This window comes from Chroicocephalus ridibundus, chromosome Z (genome assembly GCF_963924245.1).
Source record: "Chroicocephalus ridibundus chromosome Z, bChrRid1.1, whole genome shotgun sequence".
NCBI lineage: Eukaryota > Metazoa > Chordata > Aves > Charadriiformes > Laridae > Chroicocephalus > Chroicocephalus ridibundus.
Genome location: NC_086316.1, coordinates 82355650 through 82377388, shown reverse-complemented (window position 1 = coordinate 82377388; position 21739 = coordinate 82355650). Strand labels below are relative to the sequence as shown.

The 21739-nt window shown below is 40.3% G+C and overlaps 1 protein-coding gene across 4 annotated transcripts in view; it reads left to right on the top strand.

Annotated features, from left to right (window-relative positions):
- EPG5 (ectopic P-granules 5 autophagy tethering factor) overlaps nt 1-21739 on the top strand; it is a 58357-nt gene that overhangs the window by 25429 nt on the left and 11189 nt on the right. For all 4 annotated transcript variants that reach the window (XM_063319810.1, XM_063319809.1, XM_063319811.1 and 1 more), the window contains exons 19-37: nt 221-418; nt 946-1056; nt 1866-1985; nt 3626-3792; nt 4000-4227; nt 6078-6201; nt 7110-7251; nt 8303-8474; nt 9410-9572; nt 10174-10316; nt 11880-12036; nt 12865-13059; nt 14003-14216; nt 15003-15163; nt 15291-15498; nt 16176-16251; nt 17154-17257; nt 18360-18535; nt 19255-19440. In XM_063319810.1, the coding sequence (XP_063175880.1) occupies nt 221-418; nt 946-1056; nt 1866-1985; nt 3626-3792; nt 4000-4227; nt 6078-6201; nt 7110-7251; nt 8303-8474; nt 9410-9572; nt 10174-10316; nt 11880-12036; nt 12865-13059; nt 14003-14216; nt 15003-15163; nt 15291-15498; nt 16176-16251; nt 17154-17257; nt 18360-18535; nt 19255-19440 (3045 nt within the window). The remainder of the gene's footprint in view (nt 1-220; nt 419-945; nt 1057-1865; nt 1986-3625; nt 3793-3999; nt 4228-6077; nt 6202-7109; nt 7252-8302; nt 8475-9409; nt 9573-10173; nt 10317-11879; nt 12037-12864; nt 13060-14002; nt 14217-15002; nt 15164-15290; nt 15499-16175; nt 16252-17153; nt 17258-18359; nt 18536-19254; nt 19441-21739) is intronic.

The window sequence follows — 21739 nt, the reverse complement described above, 5'->3', positions numbered from 1 at the left end:
GCTGATTGCGCAAGATGCTCCATTTTCCAGGTGGCAGAATCTCCTTTGGAGGTTGGAGGTGACAAAGCTGTTTTTACATAGCCACAGAGAGCATCGTTGTAAATTATTTATATTAAGGATAGGCCCACAGTCTTACGCAAATTAAACAGTTCTTCAGTTAATTCTTAAGCTTTAATTGAAGCGGTAATCTCTTGAATAATTTTACCCTTTAATTTGTCAGACCCACATTTTTCTGAGTGACCAGCCGAATGGAGTGGGGCCGGCTGCAGTACTGGAGTTCTGGGTTCAGGTCCTCACCAGCCAGCAGCTGTGGCATAGGGACCGGGCAACACTCTTCTTGCTGGACGACTTATGTAGAGCTGCTTTTCAGTACAGTCAAGAAGACTGTGTACAAAAGGTGCTTTACCAGCAACACAAGGTAAATGGGTGTGGTATAATGGTGTGGCTGTTGAGTAAATGGTCAGTTCACGTGTTGCTCATTCTAATTTTAATGTGAATATGTCTTCCCGAAATGAAACAAGAATGGTCATGATCATGAGTGGTAATGGGGTTATCTGATTTGTTTCTGAGCAGATTAATGAAATGTCTGATATTTTAAGGATAAAAATAATAATTAAAACCTATTTGAAACACGTTTCATTCGTGTGAGTTCTACCGTAGTATTTTAGTCTTTGCATTTCAAATGTTCGGTAATGTGTTTAGAACAAAAATAGAGTTTCGTCTCCTGAAAAAACAGACACTGTCACAATAACAGAATCTTTTCACTGAAAAAGAAGTAAAGTACAAGCAGACATTGCAGTGGTGCCTGGCTGAGCTAAGGTTGGGAAGTAGCAACATGAGGCAGAAAGGAACCTGGATGAAGGTGGAGCGACATACCTGTAGCTTGCAAATCATCTGTTACACTGCTTACAAAACAAACCCCAAATGTTTTGTGTTTCCTTGCAGAATGCTTTGGGCTATCATTGTGACAAAGGTCTGCTGTCTTCTCTTGTCAGCTGGATTGTGGCAGGCAACGTGACACCCTCCTTTGTTGAGGGCAATGCCAGTTCCTCTCAGGTAAGTGGTATGATGGTGTTGGGGGAACAACCCTGGGATAAGCAATATACAGGTGCCTAGGTTTGTTTTTCTTCCTGCTTTCGCAGTTCCTTGCAGATTTTCTGTTGTTCCGATTTTCTTTCTGTTCCAGTGTTTGTGAGTCTTCTTGTGATCAAATCCTAATTCAGTTTAAGAAAACGCTGTGGGTTTATTACACTAAAAGGAACGTGGACATTTTGCACAGAGAGAGCTTGTCTGATCTGTGTTCAAGAATTTATATAATAGGATTCATTAGTTAAGATTTATTTTAATCTTCAATTGTTCTAGATATATTTCATGAGAGAAAATACGTAAAACCTGACTTTTCTGTCAGATCAGTCTTTATCAGATAAATATTTTGAATACTAGTTGCTTTCTCTCTGCTTAAACAAGTTCCTCATTCAAGCAAAAAGAAAAAAAAAACAACAAAAAAACCCCCAAAAAACCCAAACAAAAAACCTGCAGTACCCCAACTGGAGATATGTGCAGGTGGCAGAGGGGAGATCTTATTTTACTGGTTTTGAGTAGGTTGTTTCCTCCTCTGTGGCTAAATCTGTCGCTTGTCCTTGGTTTCCCCCTTCGTTCCCATGATTGTACAAAATACAAAGGGGAATTTTGGAGGTTGATAAGGATGAAACTGGTTTTCATATCTTACTGAGATATGATACTACTTTTGCAACTTTGTTATGAGAATCTGGAAAAGACGCATTCCTCTTAAGAAAACCGAAAGTTTCCTGATTCTACCCCTGCCATGTTGTTATCAATGTTTCTGTTATTACTGTGTTGTGCAGGTCTGGTTTTCATGGGTGGTGTTAAATATGGAGTCAATATTTGAAGAAGATTCACAGCTTCGCAGAGTTGTGGAGAGGGAGTTGGTTATTAATGCTTTAACTCCTGATCAAGCTTTGAAGGTAAGAGAACTGTTCATCTGCTTTTTAGAGAGGACTACTGGAGAAAAGTGTTCTCTAGTGTCGTTTAGTTTTTCTCTCATGTACTTTTTCTTACCAAGACAAAAGCATAACTAATGCTTTATATGATTGGCTTTCCAGGAGAGAATGCACCACAAGGAAATTTTCCTTTACATTTTGAGTTGAATGTTTAAAAACTACCATGCAAATGTCTGTGTTTTAATATACCACTATTTACAGAAAACTTCAGTCACTAATTAGTGCTCTTCATGGTTGTCTGGATTGTCTCAATGCCTCATGATCTTCAGTGGATTTATTCTATACCACTGAGATGGGGAGTGCAGATAATCTTTATTTTACAGGTGGAAAATATGTCTATATTTCAAAGAGCATTTCTCAGATGACCTGAATTTTGCAGAAGTTTGGGCTTTACATTTCTCTGTATTTGCTGAATTGTTTTCCAAGACTTTCAGAGCAGTTTAGGTCTTTCCCTGAACAAGACACTTTGCCAGGTGTGCTTTAAGCCATGTTGCAGCATTTTCCAGGTTCTTTGCCCAAATTCATTTAGAAATTCTGGAATGAAGCAAGTGGAAACCAAAGCAGTCCAGTCTCGAAGTGTAACTTTTGGCCTCTCCTTCATCTCAGCTGTTTCAGTGTGTTTTGATGAAGAAGGTAGTCTAGAAGCTTTATGAAAATAGGCTTGCTTTGGCTGTGTGCAGTCTGGTATGTGTCTTGCATCCTTGGAGGCTAGTCTAGAGAACATTTTTTGCCTTGGCTTGCATGTCTTGATTTACGTGGAAAACACTGAGATAGCACGTGGAGAGTGTGTGGAAATGGGCGCTGAGGGTTCCCGAGGTCCAGTGTGGGGAATGAGGTGGTGCCAGGGTCTGCGCTGAGATGTGGGAACTCAGAAAAGCCTCCCGTTCCCCTGCTTCGGAGTCCGTGTGAGCTTGGTGTGTGACTGTAATGATTTAGTGGGTCCATGGAGCAGCGGTCTGTGTTGCTAATACAGAGTGCTGCTGCTTGTACATTGCGTTGCCTGTGTTCTGCTTTTGCAAAAAGAGAAATAATTTATTTTTTCCTTCTCTATTCTTTCATCATGTTGGTTTTACTTTAGACTGTAGATTTTCAATAGTGCTGCATAGTCTGGAAAAAGTGAAAAGTGGTTGCAGGGTGTAGGATTGTGTGTCCTCACGTGGCTTAAGACTGTTGTTTTTGCTGGTTGGAACTTGCTTGTGTGCTTCACTGCCACTGCTTTGTTCTGCAACACCACCAGTCTTATGGGTGCCTAAAACAGGAACACCTGCCTCTGTGAGGAAGATCAGTAATTAAGTGTAATTAACATCAGTGGCCCACGTGTTGGCCTTGCATCGTGCTAGCCCGTCTGTTGATGCTATTTCTTTTTTTTTTTTTTTTTTTTTTAAGCATCAGAGGTGTAGCACTGCTCTTTAACAGCTGCCCAGCACAACTGTGAGCTGGGTGGCTCTTCCACCAAGACCTGTAACACATGTGTGAATGTTTCCAAAGTTTTCTTCTCTGTAATTGCTGCATTTTCACACTGTGCTAATCTGTTGGGTTAAGCTGTGACAGCCTGTTACAGGGAGCTGCAGTGGAACACTTGTCTGAAAATGCTCTTTTTACAGAAAGCACAAACACAGCTGAAGCTGCCCATCGTACCTTCCCTTCAGAGGCTCATGATTTACCGCTGGGCCCACCAGGCCCTTGCTACTCCTGCTGATCACCCTCTCATGCCACTAATCTGGCAGAAATTCTTCCTCCTTTACCTTCACCGACCAGGACCGCAATATGGGTGAGTCTGATCATAAGAGTTCTAGCAGAATAGCAAGCACGAAGAAGTCTGCACCACAAGCGAGATTGGATTAGTAAGTGGCTCACACTAAGACTGTATCCAAAAGCAGTGAGTACTAGCAGCTTCTCTCAAGAGTCAATTTGTTGGCAGAGATGCTGATTGGATACTTGCAACAAGACTTTATTGTGCTTTTTTGTTCATTTTTAGATTACCTGTAGATGGCTGTATTGGAAGACGTTTTTTCCAAAGTGCAGCTCATACTAGCTTACTGAATGAAATGAAGCAGCGCTTAATAGAGGTAGCGGACTTCCACCATGCTGCCAGTAAAGCACTGAGAGTGGAGACTCCCGCAGAGGGCAGCGAGGCATCACCAGAGAAGGCGAGCTGCTCGTCAGGTTACCTGACTTCACCAGAACTGCATAAGGAACTTGTCAGGTAAAAAAAAAAAACCTGCCCCGTTCAATCTTACTCAGTGCAACCACCTGAGCAGCTACTAGAGCACAGCCTTAGCTGTGGGAGACATGAAGGGATGCGACCCTTGGCTGACGTAAATGTACCACAGGCGCTTGGTGGATGTGGTGGCGAAATCTGTTCCTCTGTTGATACAACTTGTTTTGTTTGAGGGCATGCTGATTTTACTACTAAAAATAAAATGTTGTTGATAGAATTGTGCTTAGGGGACAACTTTGCTTTTAATTAATTACATCCCCATACTGGTAAAATATTTGTTGTTTAGATATACCTGCTACTGCTATGTACATTACCAGCTATACATGTAAAGTGCTATTTTGTGTGTATACGCATCTGTTTGTCACAGGCTAGGGCCCAAACTTAAGTCTGAATAAGATTACATCTTCAGGGAATTTACTGCATATTTCAGCACATGATTTAATTAGTGCAGTTTACCCAGTTGTCCTGCTAAAGTTGAGCTGTGACAAGTGTGTGCTGTGCCAGCTGCAAAGTTCGATGTGTCTTTAGAAAAATGTCAGCACAAGACTGTCTCCTTGTGTTGGAGTAGGGTGAGGAGATGTGCATGATCAGTTGCTGCAACTCAGCTGATGAATGCTCATTTTTGGAAGAGGTGGTAATGTCTAAGAGCCACATATCTCACGCACACTGGAACTGATGTAATACACCATTAAGAAATCCGTGGTTCTCTGATATAGAGACTTTTGGTTTGAGAGGTCTACCTTAAGAAATATTTGCAGTATTGCAGTATCTTGGTTTTTCCTAGACACTATAGTTTGAAGAATTATTTGAGGAGAGAGCTCCTTGTTCAGGGGGTTTCAGCATACAGGATCTGAGCTTCTTTTAAGTGCTTCCCCCCCATCAATCAATAGACATTGTACAAACAAACAGGGGAGCTCATAAATCCTCCTTGGTCATATATGAAAAACAATCCAGAGGTTGCTCACTGGGTGGAACTTGATTAATATCTTGTCAGCCTTTCATTTCAAAGGAGTTCCCCACTCCAACACAAAACCGGACTGCTCTACAGCCAAGTAGATCTTATGCTCAGGAAGTTTAATGACCACCTAGGCAGGAGGGAAAATGCTGGTACAGTTCATAAGGGCTGACTCTTAGAACTAGACTGCTTTAATTTTTTCACCAATGACACTGATACAGAAAACAGGAGTTTGCTAGTGATGTTTAATGCCACAGTGCAAAGATTTAATGATATTCTAGTTCTGCCTCAGGAAAGGTTGGATGATGCGATTATAAAAAGGGTACCCCTCAGTAGAGCGATGTTGGTTGAAGAATGAAGTATGCTTATGTTAAAGTACAGTGTTAGCGGAGAAAGAAATGGGAATAAACTAGCCATAGATTTGAGTGTGACAGGAAATTAAAAAATGTAACTTGGGTGCAAGCTTTTAGAGCAGGCATTCTAGAGAATTCATGGAGTGAGAAGCCAAACTTGCTCAGGCATACTCTTTTCTTCTTCATTGGTCTTTTTGAATTTGTCAATATGATTCCCTGACATAAGAGACACTTCCAGTCTTGGGTCATGTTTGCTTATTTGCATAAATGTTTTCCTTTTCAAAATTTGTGCTGTTACTCTTGGTTATTGCCCTTCATATTTTTCTAAATAGCTTCTTTCCACTACTGATCTTGGAACTGACACTTAGCACGCTAGTCACAAATCATCTGAAACATCTACGTTTTGAGTTGTGTCACCTTGAGGCATAATTTGTTGCCTTAACTCTAAACCCCAGAAAGAGACTGCTGTGTAGTACGTGCTATGCATACAATTCACGTTGATTTGCTTTTTTCCTTTTTCTCCTCAGGCTTTGTAATGTTTTTATTTTGTGGTTGGAAGAAGAGAGTTTCCATAAAGGAAACACATACATTCCTTCTCTACCGAAGCAATATGATGCACATAGACTTGCTAAAGTCATGCAGAATCAACAGGTGAAGTGCTAATGACACTGGTAATCTGGGATCCCAAATTCACTTCACTTGTTAAAATGAGTCCTCTAAAGTAGTGAGAGATGTTGTGTCGCTGGTCTTTAATATGTCTACAGCACATATGATACCTTCACAGCTCTCACTTTTTTCCTAGAAATCCTGTGCTATCCCAAACTGCCTTCCTTTATTTAACAAGGACTTGTGAGTAGATTTCTTGCATATCTTAATGAGAACACAGTCCTTATTCTGTACTGTTCAATAATTATTTTTGTGTTCTAGGGTAATTTTAGAGAATTATTGAAGTTGGAACTTTAAATGACAAAAAACTGGAAGCCAAAATCTGCTCATGTTAGTAGTCTGTAATATGTCGGATTCAAATAGAAGTTAGTGAGTGGGAGATGTATATTATTCTGTCCAGTAAGCCTAAGGAGCTATTACAGTTAAAACATCTGCAAGAGGGAGATTTTTGGAAGGGCATTTCCTTGTGCCTGCTTTATTTTTATTCCTCCAGTGCATGTGACTACTGGAAATGCAGCTTGCCTTATCCTGATTGCAGCTAATCATGGCATGTTTTGGATATCACGGTTTCCTCTGTGTTCCTTTTTTAGGAATTGAGTTTTAATAATCTGTACCCTTTATCTCTAATTTGTTAGAAATTGTACTGTGTTCATGTCAGATTTCTTCTGTAAATGTCATCAGTGGTTTTCGGTGGCTTATCTGTTTATGTGATAAAAATTCTGCAGCTTTTTTTCTTCAGTTTAGATGTTCTTTCCTAGTAATATTTTCCTACAACTTAAACTGCAGAGTCTAGTTTTTTTTACCTTATTTTGGTTCCCCCAGCTGCTAGGATAGGTGCACGGTATATGGTACTGACCAAAATGGGAATGATAATTTAATTTTTTGTGCTTTAGGATTTGTGGATGGAGTACGTCAATGCTGAGCTCATACACCATGAGTTTCAGGAAGCTCTAAACCTTTGGCTGCAGGTTCAGCTTGAATCACATACAACCTGTGTTTCCACAGGGCAAACGGATTTCACCAGCCCTCTATCAGGTAGGAGATAAGAATATTTGTTAATAAAACTAGATCAGAAAGAATTGTGAGCATGTTGAAGCCTTGGTTTCTTTAGGAACAGAATGAAGTCTGTGAATAAAGATGTTAATGCAGTTTGTTTTCTATGGGTATAGTATTTTGTTTGAAGTTTTCATGGTGTACTCACTACGATGCCCGTGTGAGAGGCTAACATCAATGTTTTTGGTTTAGTTTGCCACATCACAGACTAGCAGGTGATGTTGTGCCTAGAGCTTCATGGGTGAGCTCCCCAAAGATTCCTCTGCACAGAGCATGCTCCAGACAGGCTGAGTCTTCCTGAAGTGTAGATAGAGAGCTGCAAGCAAAGGCAAAAACCGCTGTAACTGGAAACACAAAGGTTGTCTCCTCCCAGTGCCTTTCCCTGGAATTCTGGCATGGTGAAAGGGTTGTTCTAGCACAGGAGGGGAGAATAGTCATGGTGGGTATTTTAAGGATGCGGTGAGATTGGATTTTTTTGGAGGCTGATTGAAAAAGGGGAGGGAGGCAATAGAAGGAAATTGAAATGGTTTCATAGGCGAATTGGCATTGTTCGGGCAAAGAAACTGAGCAGGAATCAGCAGGAGGATAGAGCTGACCTGGAGAGAAGTTGTACTTTGGGGAGGAATTGGAGCTGACAAGACTAGAGACAAAGATGAATTTAGCTTAGCAGCCTGGGTGTGGGAGCCTCTGTCAGATGAGGGGAACAAATGGGGTGATAAGAGGAAAACTGGAAGAGTAGAAGGTAGAAGTGGCTGGGGGAAACAAGGAAAGCAATGTGACCTTGGATCTTAATGTTGTGTGGTGCAGCTGGTCATGAAGATTAGCTGTCGGAAATAAACTTTGTCAACAAAAATAGGAAGATTAGTGAAGTGATTTTTTTTTTTCTATTATTATTTTTATAAAAGAGAGGAATCCTGAGATCCTGAGAAATGTTTGCCTGGTGGTAAAAAATGTTTCATGCAAAAAAAAGTGGTTTTGTTCAGTCTCCCCTCAACTTGTTGTTGACAAAACTTGCTTCTGCTTTCTTTCCTAGCCAAAGAGAGGATAATGAATAATTTGAAGAAGTTTGATACTCCCAAGCCCCTTCTTCCGCTCCAGACAATGAAAGCTCCTGTGCCAGTTATTTCCTCTGCCAGTCTAGTAAGTCAGAAGGAAGCAATTCAGCTCATGCGTGTGGACCTTAACATCTTGCAGCGGCATGCCAAGTAAGACATAGCTGTTTTCCTCTGCCTCACTGGCGTGCCTAGTCTTCGGGTGCCCTTTACAGCAGCCTCATTTGTGGTGTTGGCACAAGACTGTCAGTACTCAACTTCTGCTTCTTGTCCCAGTTTTTTTTTTTTTTTTCCTCAGCTATCATGTTACTATTCCACTCCTTTAAGATAAGACTAATTGTCTTTATCTAATAACTGAGATTACATCAGTTGATATCTAACTTCTATTGCTTCTTTTCTCATTTGGCATACTTCTTAAAATAAAGCCTCTCTTTAGCCTCTATTTGTTGACAGTGAGTTAGTTAACCCCCTTGCACTAATGTAGTAGCTGAAATATGAAGCACTGCAAGAGAGAAATGTGATTGCTGGGAGTATTAGCTGTGTGAGTGAAAGAGAATTTCTGTTTTTAATATTCCTGCTAAGAGAATCCATCTGAATTATTTTCAAACACAGCTGATGAATCTATAGCTGTTCTTGCCCCGTGTAGTCATTTAATAACAATATTATAGAACAAAACAAAACTTGCTAAGCCCAAGAGAGGATGTGTCTAAACAATTCCAGCAGCAGTTTTAGGTGGTTGACTGAATCATCCCACAGTTCAGCTTTTTTTTTTTTTTTGTCTGGTGGAAAATTACGTTCCCTACAGAGGGTGATCTATTTAATTTCCTTCCGTGTTGTCATATAGAATAATTCAAAAGAACTCATGCGGACTTGAGTAGTTTTGTTCTTGTGAACCTATTTCTTTATTACTTTGAAGTGCTATTACTTTGAAGTTTTAACTCCATTTAATAACCTTTTATGTTTTCTAAGAAAGTGTCACAAGTCTTCATACAGCGCCTTAAATTGAAGTCTCATCTCTTGCTTATAAATTCTTAGTATTACTGTTTTCAGTAAAGATTTTTGTAACTTTATTACTAAATGCTTTTCAGAACTGCAGATCTCTGGGAATGTCAGCATGTTGCTCTCAATAGTGAAATCCTGGACACAGTACCTAAGCTGTATGTCAATCGGGAAGAGCAGATCACCCTCCATGTGGAGTGCCGGGGAATGTCAAATAAAAGCTGCCAGGGAGCAGCTCGACTAACAATCCAGGTTAGAGACAGGGCGTCACTTCTGTTTTGGGGCTGTTGGGCGTGGATAATGAAAGTGAAATGACTGAATGGTTACAAGAATGGTAGTAGCAATTGACCAAATAAATCCATACACGCGTAATAGTTACCTGAAATACCTAATACGTAATGCTCAAAAGGAGATGCAGATCAAAAGCTGAAGAATAAATTGTTGCGTAAAATTTGTTTTGCTCATCGTGTCCAATCTAAACTGCTTCCCAATGTGTGAACATAGGAATATGCTCACTGATAGGAATAGAAGCATGATAATGTTTGTAGAAATGTTCCCATGTTGCTTGGTATATGGATTCCCTTATCCCCTCTTAAGTTTCAGTCCCTGTGGATTAAAAGTCTTACATAAAAGACATGAATTATGTTAGTGTGTGATAATTAAATAGGAGCGTGACCAAGGATGTGTGCTTGGGCATGATGTACTAAATCTGATCAAAACTCTCAGGGTAAAACCATCTATATTCAGAGTTCTCTTACTGGGCTCTGCTTCATTTTTACAAACAGGTGCAACATCGAAGAATTTTAGCAAAAGATATTATTCTGAAATGAATGTGTGTCTTTTTGTCATTTAGTTTGAAGGGAAACATAAAAATGAAGCAGTGAGCCAGCAGCTTCAGGCTTTGTGTAAAGAAGTGAGACAACTGCAGGCAGAAGCTACGAAGCCACCTTCTCTGGGTGTTGTGGAAGCAGCAGTACATGTGGAAAATTTTATAACGTAGGTTGTTCAGACGCTGTTTTAGGTAGTGATGTTTTATATTTTTTTTTCTGTGTGTTAGAGTTAAAATGTGGAAACTGTTTGTGGGGTTTTCCTAATGCTTGTCAGCTTGGGTCATCAACAGAGCTGGAATCCTGACACCTGTTTGTTTGTGACACAGACCTCTAAAGAACAGCCCTGTATTATCAGAAGAGCTAACTGCTCGTCATTCAGCCTCAAGAGGGCACACAGTATTGTTTTCTCTTTTGATTTATTGTATTCTGAATTAGAATAGCCCTTCTAACCCTGCAAAAGCACATTGAGTGATGACGGGGTAGTAAGTTAAACTTCAGGAGATGGCAAACTTGTATCACAGCTGTCCCGGCCATAGGCTAAAATGTATGTTTCTAATAGCTCTCTCTCTAGGTTTTTCCCTGTTATAGTGCAGGGCATAGTTCTTTAATAGAGAGTTATGATTTGAAGTAGCTTTTCAATATATGAAAAAAAATTGTGCAGTGGATGAGGACTATATAATAGCACTTCTTTTACTGGGGTGAATAAATGCATTAGTCCGAGGCTGCCTTCCTCTTGAAGGCTTTCTAGATTTCATCCCAGAGATCCATTCTTCTCAATTTCCTACATTTCTGCTGGGATTCTTCTAGTGTAGTTGATTTCCTACAGAGTGTACTCACTGTACAAGTAAAAATGTTTGGTTACTATTGCTACATGTTCTCTCTTGATTGTTAATCTGAAAAATTCTGTGGATGAGCTAGTTCTTGAGCTTAATCTGTGGAACTGCATGTTCTTCGAATGTTTTAATTCAGACTCAGTGAAGATGGGGTTTTGAGCTCAATCAAACATTTATTTGGCAAAACACAAGAAAAGATTGATTCTGTTTCAATTCTTTTACTGCTGAGCCTGTTAAGTAAAATGAGGTAAACTTTCTTGCAGTACAAATGTAGTTGAGATAGCTTAAGAACATGATGAACACGTGATTTGAGGGAGAAATAATCTGTTGGAACTATGCTGTGAAAAATCTTCTGGTGATCACTTTTTGACTCTGGTTATGGAGACTTTCTAAGGTTTGGAGGTACCCATTTCAGGCAGCAAAGTTCCTTGAGGTAAACCTGGAACAGTTCAGCCTGGATATGAGAAGGCTCAGGGCGTTCTCACCAATGTATAGAAATAGGGTGTGAGGGTGTGAAGAAGATGGAGCCAGGCTCTTTTGGCACAAACTGAGGCACAGGAGGTTCCCCCTAAACATCAGGAAACACTTTTTCACTGTGAGGGGTGAGAGAGGCTGCCCAGAGAGGTTGTAGAGTTTCCATCCTCCGAGATGCTCAAAAGCCATCTGGACATACTCCCGGGAACTATCCGTAGGTGGCCCCGCTTGAGCCAAGGGAGTTAGCCCACATGTCCTCCAGAGGTCCCTACCAGCCTCAACCGTGCTGTGATTCTGTGAACCCATGCTTGATTATCTTGTAAACCAGAAATACCCATCTCAGGGCAATATATTGTCAAGAAACCTTTCTTTATTGACACAGATTATTTTCCATATGTAAATTTTAACTTTTTTTTTCCCAGGGCCTTAATAAATATCTACAAGGTGCAGCCTATGCCTGCAATTAAGGAAGTTGGAATTAGTTTGTTTTTTACATTAGTGGAATATGTGTGCGATGAAACTCAACGCAATCCTCCCACAAGGCAGTTCTTCACGTCCTGCATTGAGATCCTAGGCCAAGTGAGTTTATTCTCTGATTTTTGGATGCTTAATGCTTATTCCAATTGCCTGCTGATATTGGGGGTCTAATACATTCAGAAGCCTGAAAATTGACTTCTCAAGCTTCTCTCCTGTTTTTCTTTCAACTCGTTGTATGACACATACAGTCTTTAGCAGAGTTTAAGCTTGCATATAAGCAAAATAAAAACTCACATGCTCTGAGGTGGCTTCTTAGTGCTAATAAATGCTCACTGTGTTGGTTAAAAGCTAAGGTAGGATGGATTTTTGGACAGGTAACTAAAGTTTGAGTACTTACAGTGTGTAAAAGTGTTTTGGCACGTATTTTGCTGTTACCCATTACTTCCTAGCTGGTGTATATCTTGTGAGCTTCTGTATTTAGACACCCCTGTTCTACAGCCTTACAGTATTCTTTGTGTAGAAAGTTAGCCACAAGTTTGCTAGTAGAGAAAGTAAGTGCTTATTGTTGGTGGTAAAGGTTGCTGTGAGGAACACATTACATGGGTGCTGTGAGAAAAAGCATTAGCCTATGCTTTGGGTCCAGGTATTAATTTTCCTCTCTTAAATAAAATTTCCATGTGCAGCTGTCCTTAGGTGCCTCAAACAGCTGAAGTGCTTCATAGCTGTAGTTCTGTTTAGATTTTTCCTAGTGTCAGCCAGGGCTTATGAAATCTGAATTCATTTTCTGTTGCTGTCCCATCAGACAAAATGTTCTTGTCTCTACAAAAAAGGACCACAATTGTGCTTGTCTCAACAAAAAGCTGTAAGAGGTGTGTTTTCCAATAGATTCATGCTGGGCCGTTTTTTTTCACCATTCCCGATTTTCCTCAGGTGTTCATCAGTGGGACCAAGTCAGAGTGCAAACGTCTCCTTCAGACGATTCTGCAGAATCGAAGGCTCTGCACTCTTCTTTCTCCTTACTTCACTCCTGTTGCCTCTCCCAATGAATTTGTGACTTTGTACAAAAACGTTGTGGCCTTTCTGAGCGAGGATAACAGTGATGTTGTCTTCATGCTGCTGACAAAGGTAAAGTACTCATGAATACTGTGTCTGGCTTGTGGGTTGTTTTTGTGGGTGTTCTTTCCCTGAAGACTGTGACTTTAGGCTAAGGAAGAAAGAGGTGCCAATCTGGTATTTTAAAATAACATTGACAGTTTCCATAGATCTGTGTTGCTTATCCTGAATGGTATGTGTTGTATTTCAGCTCGAGGGGCTGGAGGCAAAAGCCAATAGGAAGCTTAAACTACCCTTTCCTAGCCCAGATAGTATGTGCTTCCTAGGGCTTACGCTTCAGTGCACTCTTACTTTTGATATGAAATTAAAGCAGGCTCTTGATGGCGGCTTCTGCCTGATGTCTGTAGAGGCATTCATCAAGTGATTTGCATATTTCTTGTTGCAGGACTGCATGATACAGTCGACCTGTTATTGTCAGTGGAGAAATTACTATTACGGACTTTCATATCACTCTGTTTCTCTTAATTAGTTACAGAGAGACAGGGTTTGACAGCTGTGAATAGCAGGCAGTCTGTTTTGGGCATGACTGAGTGGCAATGATCAGCGTTGTCCCTGCTGACCTCGGTCTGAACAGATGGCCTCGAGCCTACAAGAGCTTTGCACCTCCATCTTAAAATTTATGGACTATGGAGATTAGCCCAGTCTAATGCTTGTAAATGTTTGTTTGGCAGTGGTACTGAAGCATGGAAATTCATACACATCTTTATGAATCTGAGTACCCCTGCCAAGGGTTGTTTTATAAATTCAGGGACTTCTGCGTTATGCTAAATCATAACCTTTGGAGAGCATTACCTTGGTTTTGAGTTAGGGATAATTAGGTGCAAATTCATTATTTTTTTCTTAAATATATAAACACTTCAGGATTTTTTTCCCCCCTGACAGTTTCTCCCTTCTCCTAAAGGTGCTGGGGCTGTTAAAGCTCCTACTTACAAACGCTTCCTGTCCTCTCTTCTAGTTTGACCTTACACAATGGTTAAGTATTGCCAAGCCACCTCTGTCTGAACGTACCAAGCTTCTGGAGTCTATTCACTTGGCTCTCACTGCATGTGGCCTTGAACCTGAAGAAGATATTTTGATGCCCTTTAATATCTTCTGCAAGCATTGGACTAACCTTCTCCAGTATCAGTTCCCTGATCACTATAGTGATTTCCTAAGATTATTCATGCAAAGTGAGTATCTGAATCAATGCACACTAAGCCTTTTGTACAGAGCTCTTCTGGCTTAAAAGTACAAACTGCGTGCAGTAGAATTAAATAGCAACAAACATGGAATGATTTAAACTGTATTAAGTTTCTGTTTGCACTTCTTTGTGCATGCTGTGTGATATGTTTTTATTAGGTATTTTAGCTCTACTAGAAGGGAGACATTCTCCCGCGGACCAAAGTAAACACACCAGTGACAGCAGATTTTCAGCCCATATTACCGGAGAAGGATGGAGGAGAGCTTTCTATTAATGGAAGCACTTACTAATTGTAATTATGCCACAGCCTGTAATGCAGCATCCTTGTTCTTGAGCACCCTTCAATGTCAAACTGAGAACTACAATTATGGAGACCTGGGACTGATATTGAAACCTGCTGAAAATGTCCTGGTTAACATTAGATACTACCTGTAATCTGATGTACCTCTAAAAGGAGAACAAAAGTACTTCCTTTCTGTCAAACAATACGTGCTGAGGCAGCAACTGTCTCTTAATATGTGTTTGTAACCAGGGATGTACTAAGTGCCTGGGAAACTCTCTAAGAAGAGACCATGTAGATGCCAAAAGGGAATGTTAAATGGCTTATGTTTGGGAATTAGAGAGATCTCTCACTCTTAAACTTGGGGCGTGTTTTTTTTCTTTTTTTTAATGCAGTAGGGAGCTCGAATTTCAACCTTTCCTGACTTGTACTGGGAAGGGGACTAATATCCTTGTCCTGATTTTCACAAATGCATTCCCTGTGCTTTCTCCTAAGGTTCATCAGAGCAACTTCTAAGCCCTGACTGCTGGAAGGCATCACTTAAAGCTTTGGGATGTGGTTCACCAGTGACTGAACAGGGAAGCTTCAAGAAAAGTGATTCTACGGAAAGTCCTGTATTGCGGGATGCTGCAAAAATTCTCCTCTCTGCAGAACAGGTGGGTGCCTCTTTGGGTGATTTATTATGTTTTTCAGCTGAAACAGATGCCCACATGCCCACCGGTGACAAATAACACTGCTGCGCAGTCTTCCTGTAGCTGATTCATAGTTTCCTTCTTTTTACAGGTTAGAGAGACGATAGAATGGCTTTCCACATCTTTCTGCAAACTCCGACTGGCTTCGATGGACTTCAGGACTTTTGGCCTGTTTTCAAAATGGCGTCCATATGTTCCTGAAGTGAATACACTTCTGGAGTATCTTATTAAACAACTTATTGACACTGAAGTTGACAATTTAGCCCAAGAGCCCCTTGGCAGTAACAGAGTTCTAGCAGGTAATGTGTCTTGTAAGCAGATTACTTAGGAACAGACACTCAGTTTCTGTAATTTCCTCTGTTAAAGACCATTTAAATATACAGTAAAATCTTCTTATTCTGCACTTGTACAATGAATGGAATGTTAAAATACAGATGGGAAATGTTGATGCCACTTCATGACAAATGTGGGACTTTATGCTTTATCTTTATGCTTGTTGGAAGAAGCTTGTATATATTTGAGTTTGCTTTAAAATTATTTTATGAAGAGATCATACTTTCTTCAAAGAAAAACACAGTCTTTTGCACAGAGCAGGGGTTTGGGAATGAGGGATCACTGAATTTCCTCATGATGTGATTTTTGATTTGGAGAAAATTGCCAAAACACCTTTTACTTTAATATAAGCAGGTTTAAAGTGTGAGTCATCGTTAACCTCACAATCTCAGATATGTTAAAGGGATATTAATGAAACATCTAAACAGTGCAAAAGGCTTATGGTTTTTGTTAAAACAATCGTATTGTTAACTAGAGTTACTAATAAGCATATTGTATTTTACATTTTTATTTGACTGGGAAGAACTGATAAAAAGTTGGAATAAGCAAAGGAGATTGTATTCAAGTTTGGAGAAGTGTAATGTGTTCACTGATGCTAGTTTGAGGGGAAAAAAAGCAACTTCTATGTTTTACTTTCTTCTAGCATTGCAGTCCTTGTATTCAATCATTGCTGGACTCTTTAAACCATGGATACTTGTCTTGGATAAGGAACATGCAAGGTATATATTGCATTTTAAAATAAAAAGTGTTTTTCTTCAAGTAAGGACTTTCACCCTATAAGACTGACTTTTGTTGTTACCTGATTTTTTTTTTCTAATTCACGGCTGTATTGTGACCTTCTATTAAGTAGCTCTGACTTGTGTGATATCCTTAACAATTACAGAACTAATTCATGAGTTTCTTAAGTCAAATTTTCCAATACTTGGACTGAGTAATTGTTTTGGATACAAGAAATATGACCAAGCTCTGGTGAGGAAGCAGAGATGAGAAAAATATGAAACGCGCTTAGTTCCGTAAACACAAAAAAATTAAATTTTAGATTCCTTTTTTTATTTTCTATAATACTGATAACTCTTTAACTTAAAACAAAATATAAAACCCAAACAAATACAACCCCAAATGCCACTGGTATGTAAAGAAACCTTGGACCAAATCAGTCTTATGATGATCTACTGTCTTGTGTTCGTCTGTCTTCACCTGGAGAGTTATTTGTAATGTTATACACTTAAATTTGGCTTTCTTATGAAACCAAAAGCTTTTTGAGCTCTGAGCACATCTCCAGCATTTAATTAGAAGGCTGACTGTGAGTGGTATGTGCTGTCATTCAGAAATTCCTGTGTTCTGGTGTTTGATATTTCATAACTGAATTAAATAAGTAATCTCTTCTTACTCAATGGTATCGTGGATCTTCAGTGTGACTTTAAAGTATGTAGCTCTTCTAAGGAAGAAAAAGGCAGTTCTAAAGAGCTGAGTTTGAATAAAAGGACTGCTGATACCTGCTACATTGATTTACTGTATGCTATTTGCTATATTGATTTACTGTGCTTTAGAATATCGTTTACGTGTTTAAAGTCTGGTAACTCAACACTGAAATTTGTGTTGCTTCACTCCTTCTTTTAAGTAACCAGCCCTGCTACCCTTGGTTAGAGAGTGACACTCCTGAAGCATCCACCATGGTCTCTTTGTTTACAGATTGCATCAAGCTTTTGCATGAGAGCTTTAAAGGTAAGTGAAGTCTGTGCTGTTTTATTGTAGTGGCGCTTTCTATTCTTTCAGACCAAAAAAGACTTTTTTTATTGAGATAAGGGACATGAAGGGGTTTTGTTTGTCAGGAACTTTTAGCCAAGATGATCACTGCAGTGGTATCAGGAGCATTTCTTTATTTCATCCTTAAAAAACAGCTTTTTTTTTTTTCTTCCTGGGCAAGGGAGATAAAATGTTCCATAAATGCATATCTGTCAGATAACAAAGTTAATGTGAAGGAAAGCAAAACAAAATGAGCTGTCATGAGAATTGCATGACTTCATTCCAGGTCAGTGTTGTATGGGAACAACGTATGCGCTAGTATGTCACAATAACCGATACATGTGTCTCAACAGCTGTCTTGGGAGTAATTTAATCTCCAGGATGGATCATTTTGAGCTCTTACTTAGTGTTGCTTGTTGTGCCTAATGTGTAGTTAGAGATAGGAATGGAAAAAATTAGTTTCATAATAACTCGGATGAACTAGATTCAAACTTATCTTGTAAAAATAAATAAACAAAAATAATGTATTATCATGTGTTTTATAGACTTCATAGAATCCCAGAATGGTTTGGGTTGGGAGGGACCTTAAATATCATCTAGTTCCAACCCCCTGCCCTGGGCAGGGACACCTCCCACCACACCAGGTTGCTCCAAGCCCCATCCAGCCTGGCCTTCAACACCTCCAGGGATGCGGAGGCCACAACTAATTTGAGATACATAAGATCTTTTTTAAAAAAAAAAAACCAAAACAAACAAAACCAACAAAAAAACCCCCCAAAACCCCAACCCAACATAAAAGCAATGAAGTTCTACATGGAATGAGTATTTTATAACTTCAGATTATTGTCCAGCAACTCTTCAAATGATCGAGGAAGGGCATGAAATTGTAAGCTTCCCCACTTCTTGATTTGGAGAAAAAAAAAATCTAAAAGCTTAATCTGCAATCTTTTTTCCCTTTGATGAAGATATTTTAGTGTAATTTGCATTTATGGTTTTTCATCTTCAAAATTGACTTCCTTCTGTAATCAAGCTTTCCCTGATTTTTTTCTGTTTTTAATTCAGCTATTTTCTTTGATTCTAGATAAGCTGTTGCCAAGTCACCATGGGGCTCTCTGGTTGCATCTAATGCATTACTGTGAATGTTGCACCGCCCCCAAAATGCCAGAGTTTATTCTCTATACTTTCCATACTGAGTTCAGAAGGCTTCCGTGGAAGGAAATGCATCCAGACCAGATGCTTATGGAAGAGTTCTTTAAAGTGAGTACACGGCATCTGTTCAATTAAGTTCATAATCAATGTTGCCCTTGAAAATAATTGGAGAACTGGAGGCAGTTCTTCTGGCAAGTAAGCTTTTGAAGTTTGTTTGTAGAATTCACAGGCTGCTCATTTTGTGATTGATTTTTGTGAAGCAGTGCTATTCAGTCTTAGCCAAAGTTACAGGGAGCTTTAAAGCTGGCAGTATTTGTAACCTGTCATTGCGCTCTCTGAATGTCTCATTTATTGCATATGTATTTATTATGTACTTAGAGTTAATATATTTTACTATTGCCATGTGGTACTTACTTCTAAGTTGTCTGAGACAAGGTAAACCTGCAGATAGGTGTGGAAATGCCCCAGGATTTACTGCTTGTCTGTTTGGGATGAGTTCTTCACGCAGTCCTGAACAGGCTCAGAGTTTCTTAGTTTCTCTTAGAGTGAAGAGAAATGGATGCAGTCACACACCTTGGAGTTTGTAATAGATTATTTCTTTCCTGTTTGCAGTAGCTTGGTATTCTGTAGTGGGTGAGAGGCTTAGAATATTATATGTGCAGCTCTTGTAGGGGGGCGTGTAAAATGATGGAGAAGTGGTATCTGTCTACTCCTCTGTTGACCTAAAATGCTGCTGTGGATTTACGGCTATGTAAGGAACTGACAATTATGAAATTATTTATATCTTACATTGTTTTATGTGCCTTTTTTTGCTTTCTCCTTCCTAGATTGAAAGAGGCAGCCCCAAGAGTTGCTTCTTATTCCTGGGTTATGTTTTATGTGAAATAAACTGGGTCAGTGTCCTCTCTGATGCCTGGAATCCCAACCCTCATCCTCAGACTTACAACATGATTGTCTGTTTGCTGTTTATGATGGTCCTGTTGGCGAAGGAGGAACAACTTATAGGCAAAGAGGTAATTTTTGGAAAGGTGCATACCTGTCTGTCTTAGAAAAGAATAATCCTTTGCTAGCAAGGGCACAGGATACAACTCCTTTCTCACTTGCAGAATGATTAACTCAGAATTGTTTTTTGCATAGGTAAAATACCCCAAATAGCATTCTAGAGATGGCCAAGACTGATTCCTTATGTGGGGCATTTTGTATAACTGAAAAAAGAAGAGCTGCTCTTCATTTTAAGAAGCTTCTGTAGGTGCTGCGATCCAGTAGTGTTGTAAAGAGTAAACAAATAAATACAGACAGTTTCCTGGACCTACAAAATGACACTCGGGGTTTTGGAAAGATCAGATATGTACATTAGTTTCATTAATGTTTAAAAAATTATTGTTGTTATATGAAGCTACTGTGCAGTTGTTTTTCCTCTCATAGTTAAGTATGCAATGCTGCATAGTATAGCTTTCTTGTCTCTTAGGCCAGCCCTTAATTAAAATCTCTGTTTCCTTTTCTCTTTCCTGGTTTTGGAGAGCCTTAGTTATAAGTACAGGCAAAGTAGAGGTAGTATTAGCAAGAATTTACATATGCACCTATAATACATGTGCATATATATGTATGCACATGTTATGTGCACTTGTGTATAGGTGCATATGTATTGTGCATGCATATAGAATCATAGAACCACAGAATGGTTTGGGTTAGAAGGGACCTTTAAAGGCCATCTAGCCCAAACCCCCTGCTGTGGGCAGGGACATCTTCGACTAGATCAGGTTGCTCAGAGCTGCATCCCAGAGCCCCATCACCCTGACCTTGGATGTTTCCGGGGATCGGGCATCTCCTGCCTCTCTGGGCAACCTGGGCCGGTGTCTCACCCCGCTCAGTGTAAAAAAAAAAAAAATTTTCTTCCTTATATTAATCTACCGACTTTTAGATTAAAACTGTTACACCTTGTCCTGTCACAACAGGCCCTGCTGAAAAGTTTGTCCCCGTCTTTCTTCTGAGCCCCCTTTAAGTACTGAAAGGCCACAGTAAGGTCTCCCCGGAGCCTTCTCTTCTCCAGGCTGAACCCCCCCAGCTCTCTCAGCCTGCCCTCACAGCAGAGGGGCTTCCGCCCTCTGAGCATCTTTGTGGCCTCCTCTGGACATGCTTCAACAGGTCCATGTCCTTCTTTTGCTGAGGACTCCAAAGCTGGATGCAGTACTCCAGGTGGAGTCTCACCAGAGCAGAGCAGAGGGGTAGAATCACCTCCCTTGACCTGCTGCCCATGCTTCTAGAAGGATGTTGTGGGGGACTGTATCAAAGGCCTTAGAGAAGTCCAGATAGACAACACCCATAGCTCTTCCCTTGTCCACTGATGTAGTCACTCCATCATAGAAGGCCACTAGGTTGGTCAGGCAGGACTTGCCTTTGATGAAGACAGTACTGGCTGTCTTGAATCACCTCCCTGTCCTCCATGTGCCTTAGCATAGCTTCAAGGAGGATCTGCTCCATGATCTTCCCAGGCACAGAGGTGAGGCTGACAGGTTGGTAGTTCCCAGGGTCCTCCTTCCTGCCCTTCTTAAAAATGAGTGCAATGTTTCCCTTTTTCCAGCCACTGAGGACTTCACCTGACTGCCATGACTTTTCAAATATGATGGAGGGTGGCTTGACAACTACATCAGCCAATTCCCTCAGGACTCTGGAATGTATCTTGTCAGATCCTGAACTGACATGGTCATGGACTTACGTATGTTCAGGTTCCTCAGGTGGTCACAAACCTGATCCCCCAGTCCCTGCCGTGTGGCTCATCCACTCAAGACATGTGGGGAGAGAGGTTGCCGGTGAAGACTGAGGCAAAAAAGTTGTTGAGTACCTCAGCCTTCTCATCCACTGTTACCAGTTTGCCAGTTGTGTTCATTGGGGGTGTGGTACTTTCTTTGACCTTCCTTTTCTGGCTGATATACCTGTAGAAGCTCACCTTACTATTCTTTGTGTCCCTTCCCAAGTTCAGGTCCAGCTGTTATACGTAATATATGCATACGCAATATTACGTATAACTTAAGGTGAAGCTTTTTCTGACAGCCTGAGGGAAAAGAGTGTCTAGCATCTGCCCAGTTCGATTCAGGCAGTCTGTCAGTATGAGTGCAGGAGCAGCTTTGACTGGTGTTTGTACCTGTGGTGCTGTGAGAAGACTTTGGGAGGCTCACTGAGTCACGTTTATTCTGTCATGGCCAGTCATGTAAATCTCCACTGCTCCTTGCTGCTGTTCTGAGTGGCGAACACAAGTGTGTGGAGGGATGGTAAGGAATTGCTCGTTTATGAAAAGCTTATGCCTGGCTCTGT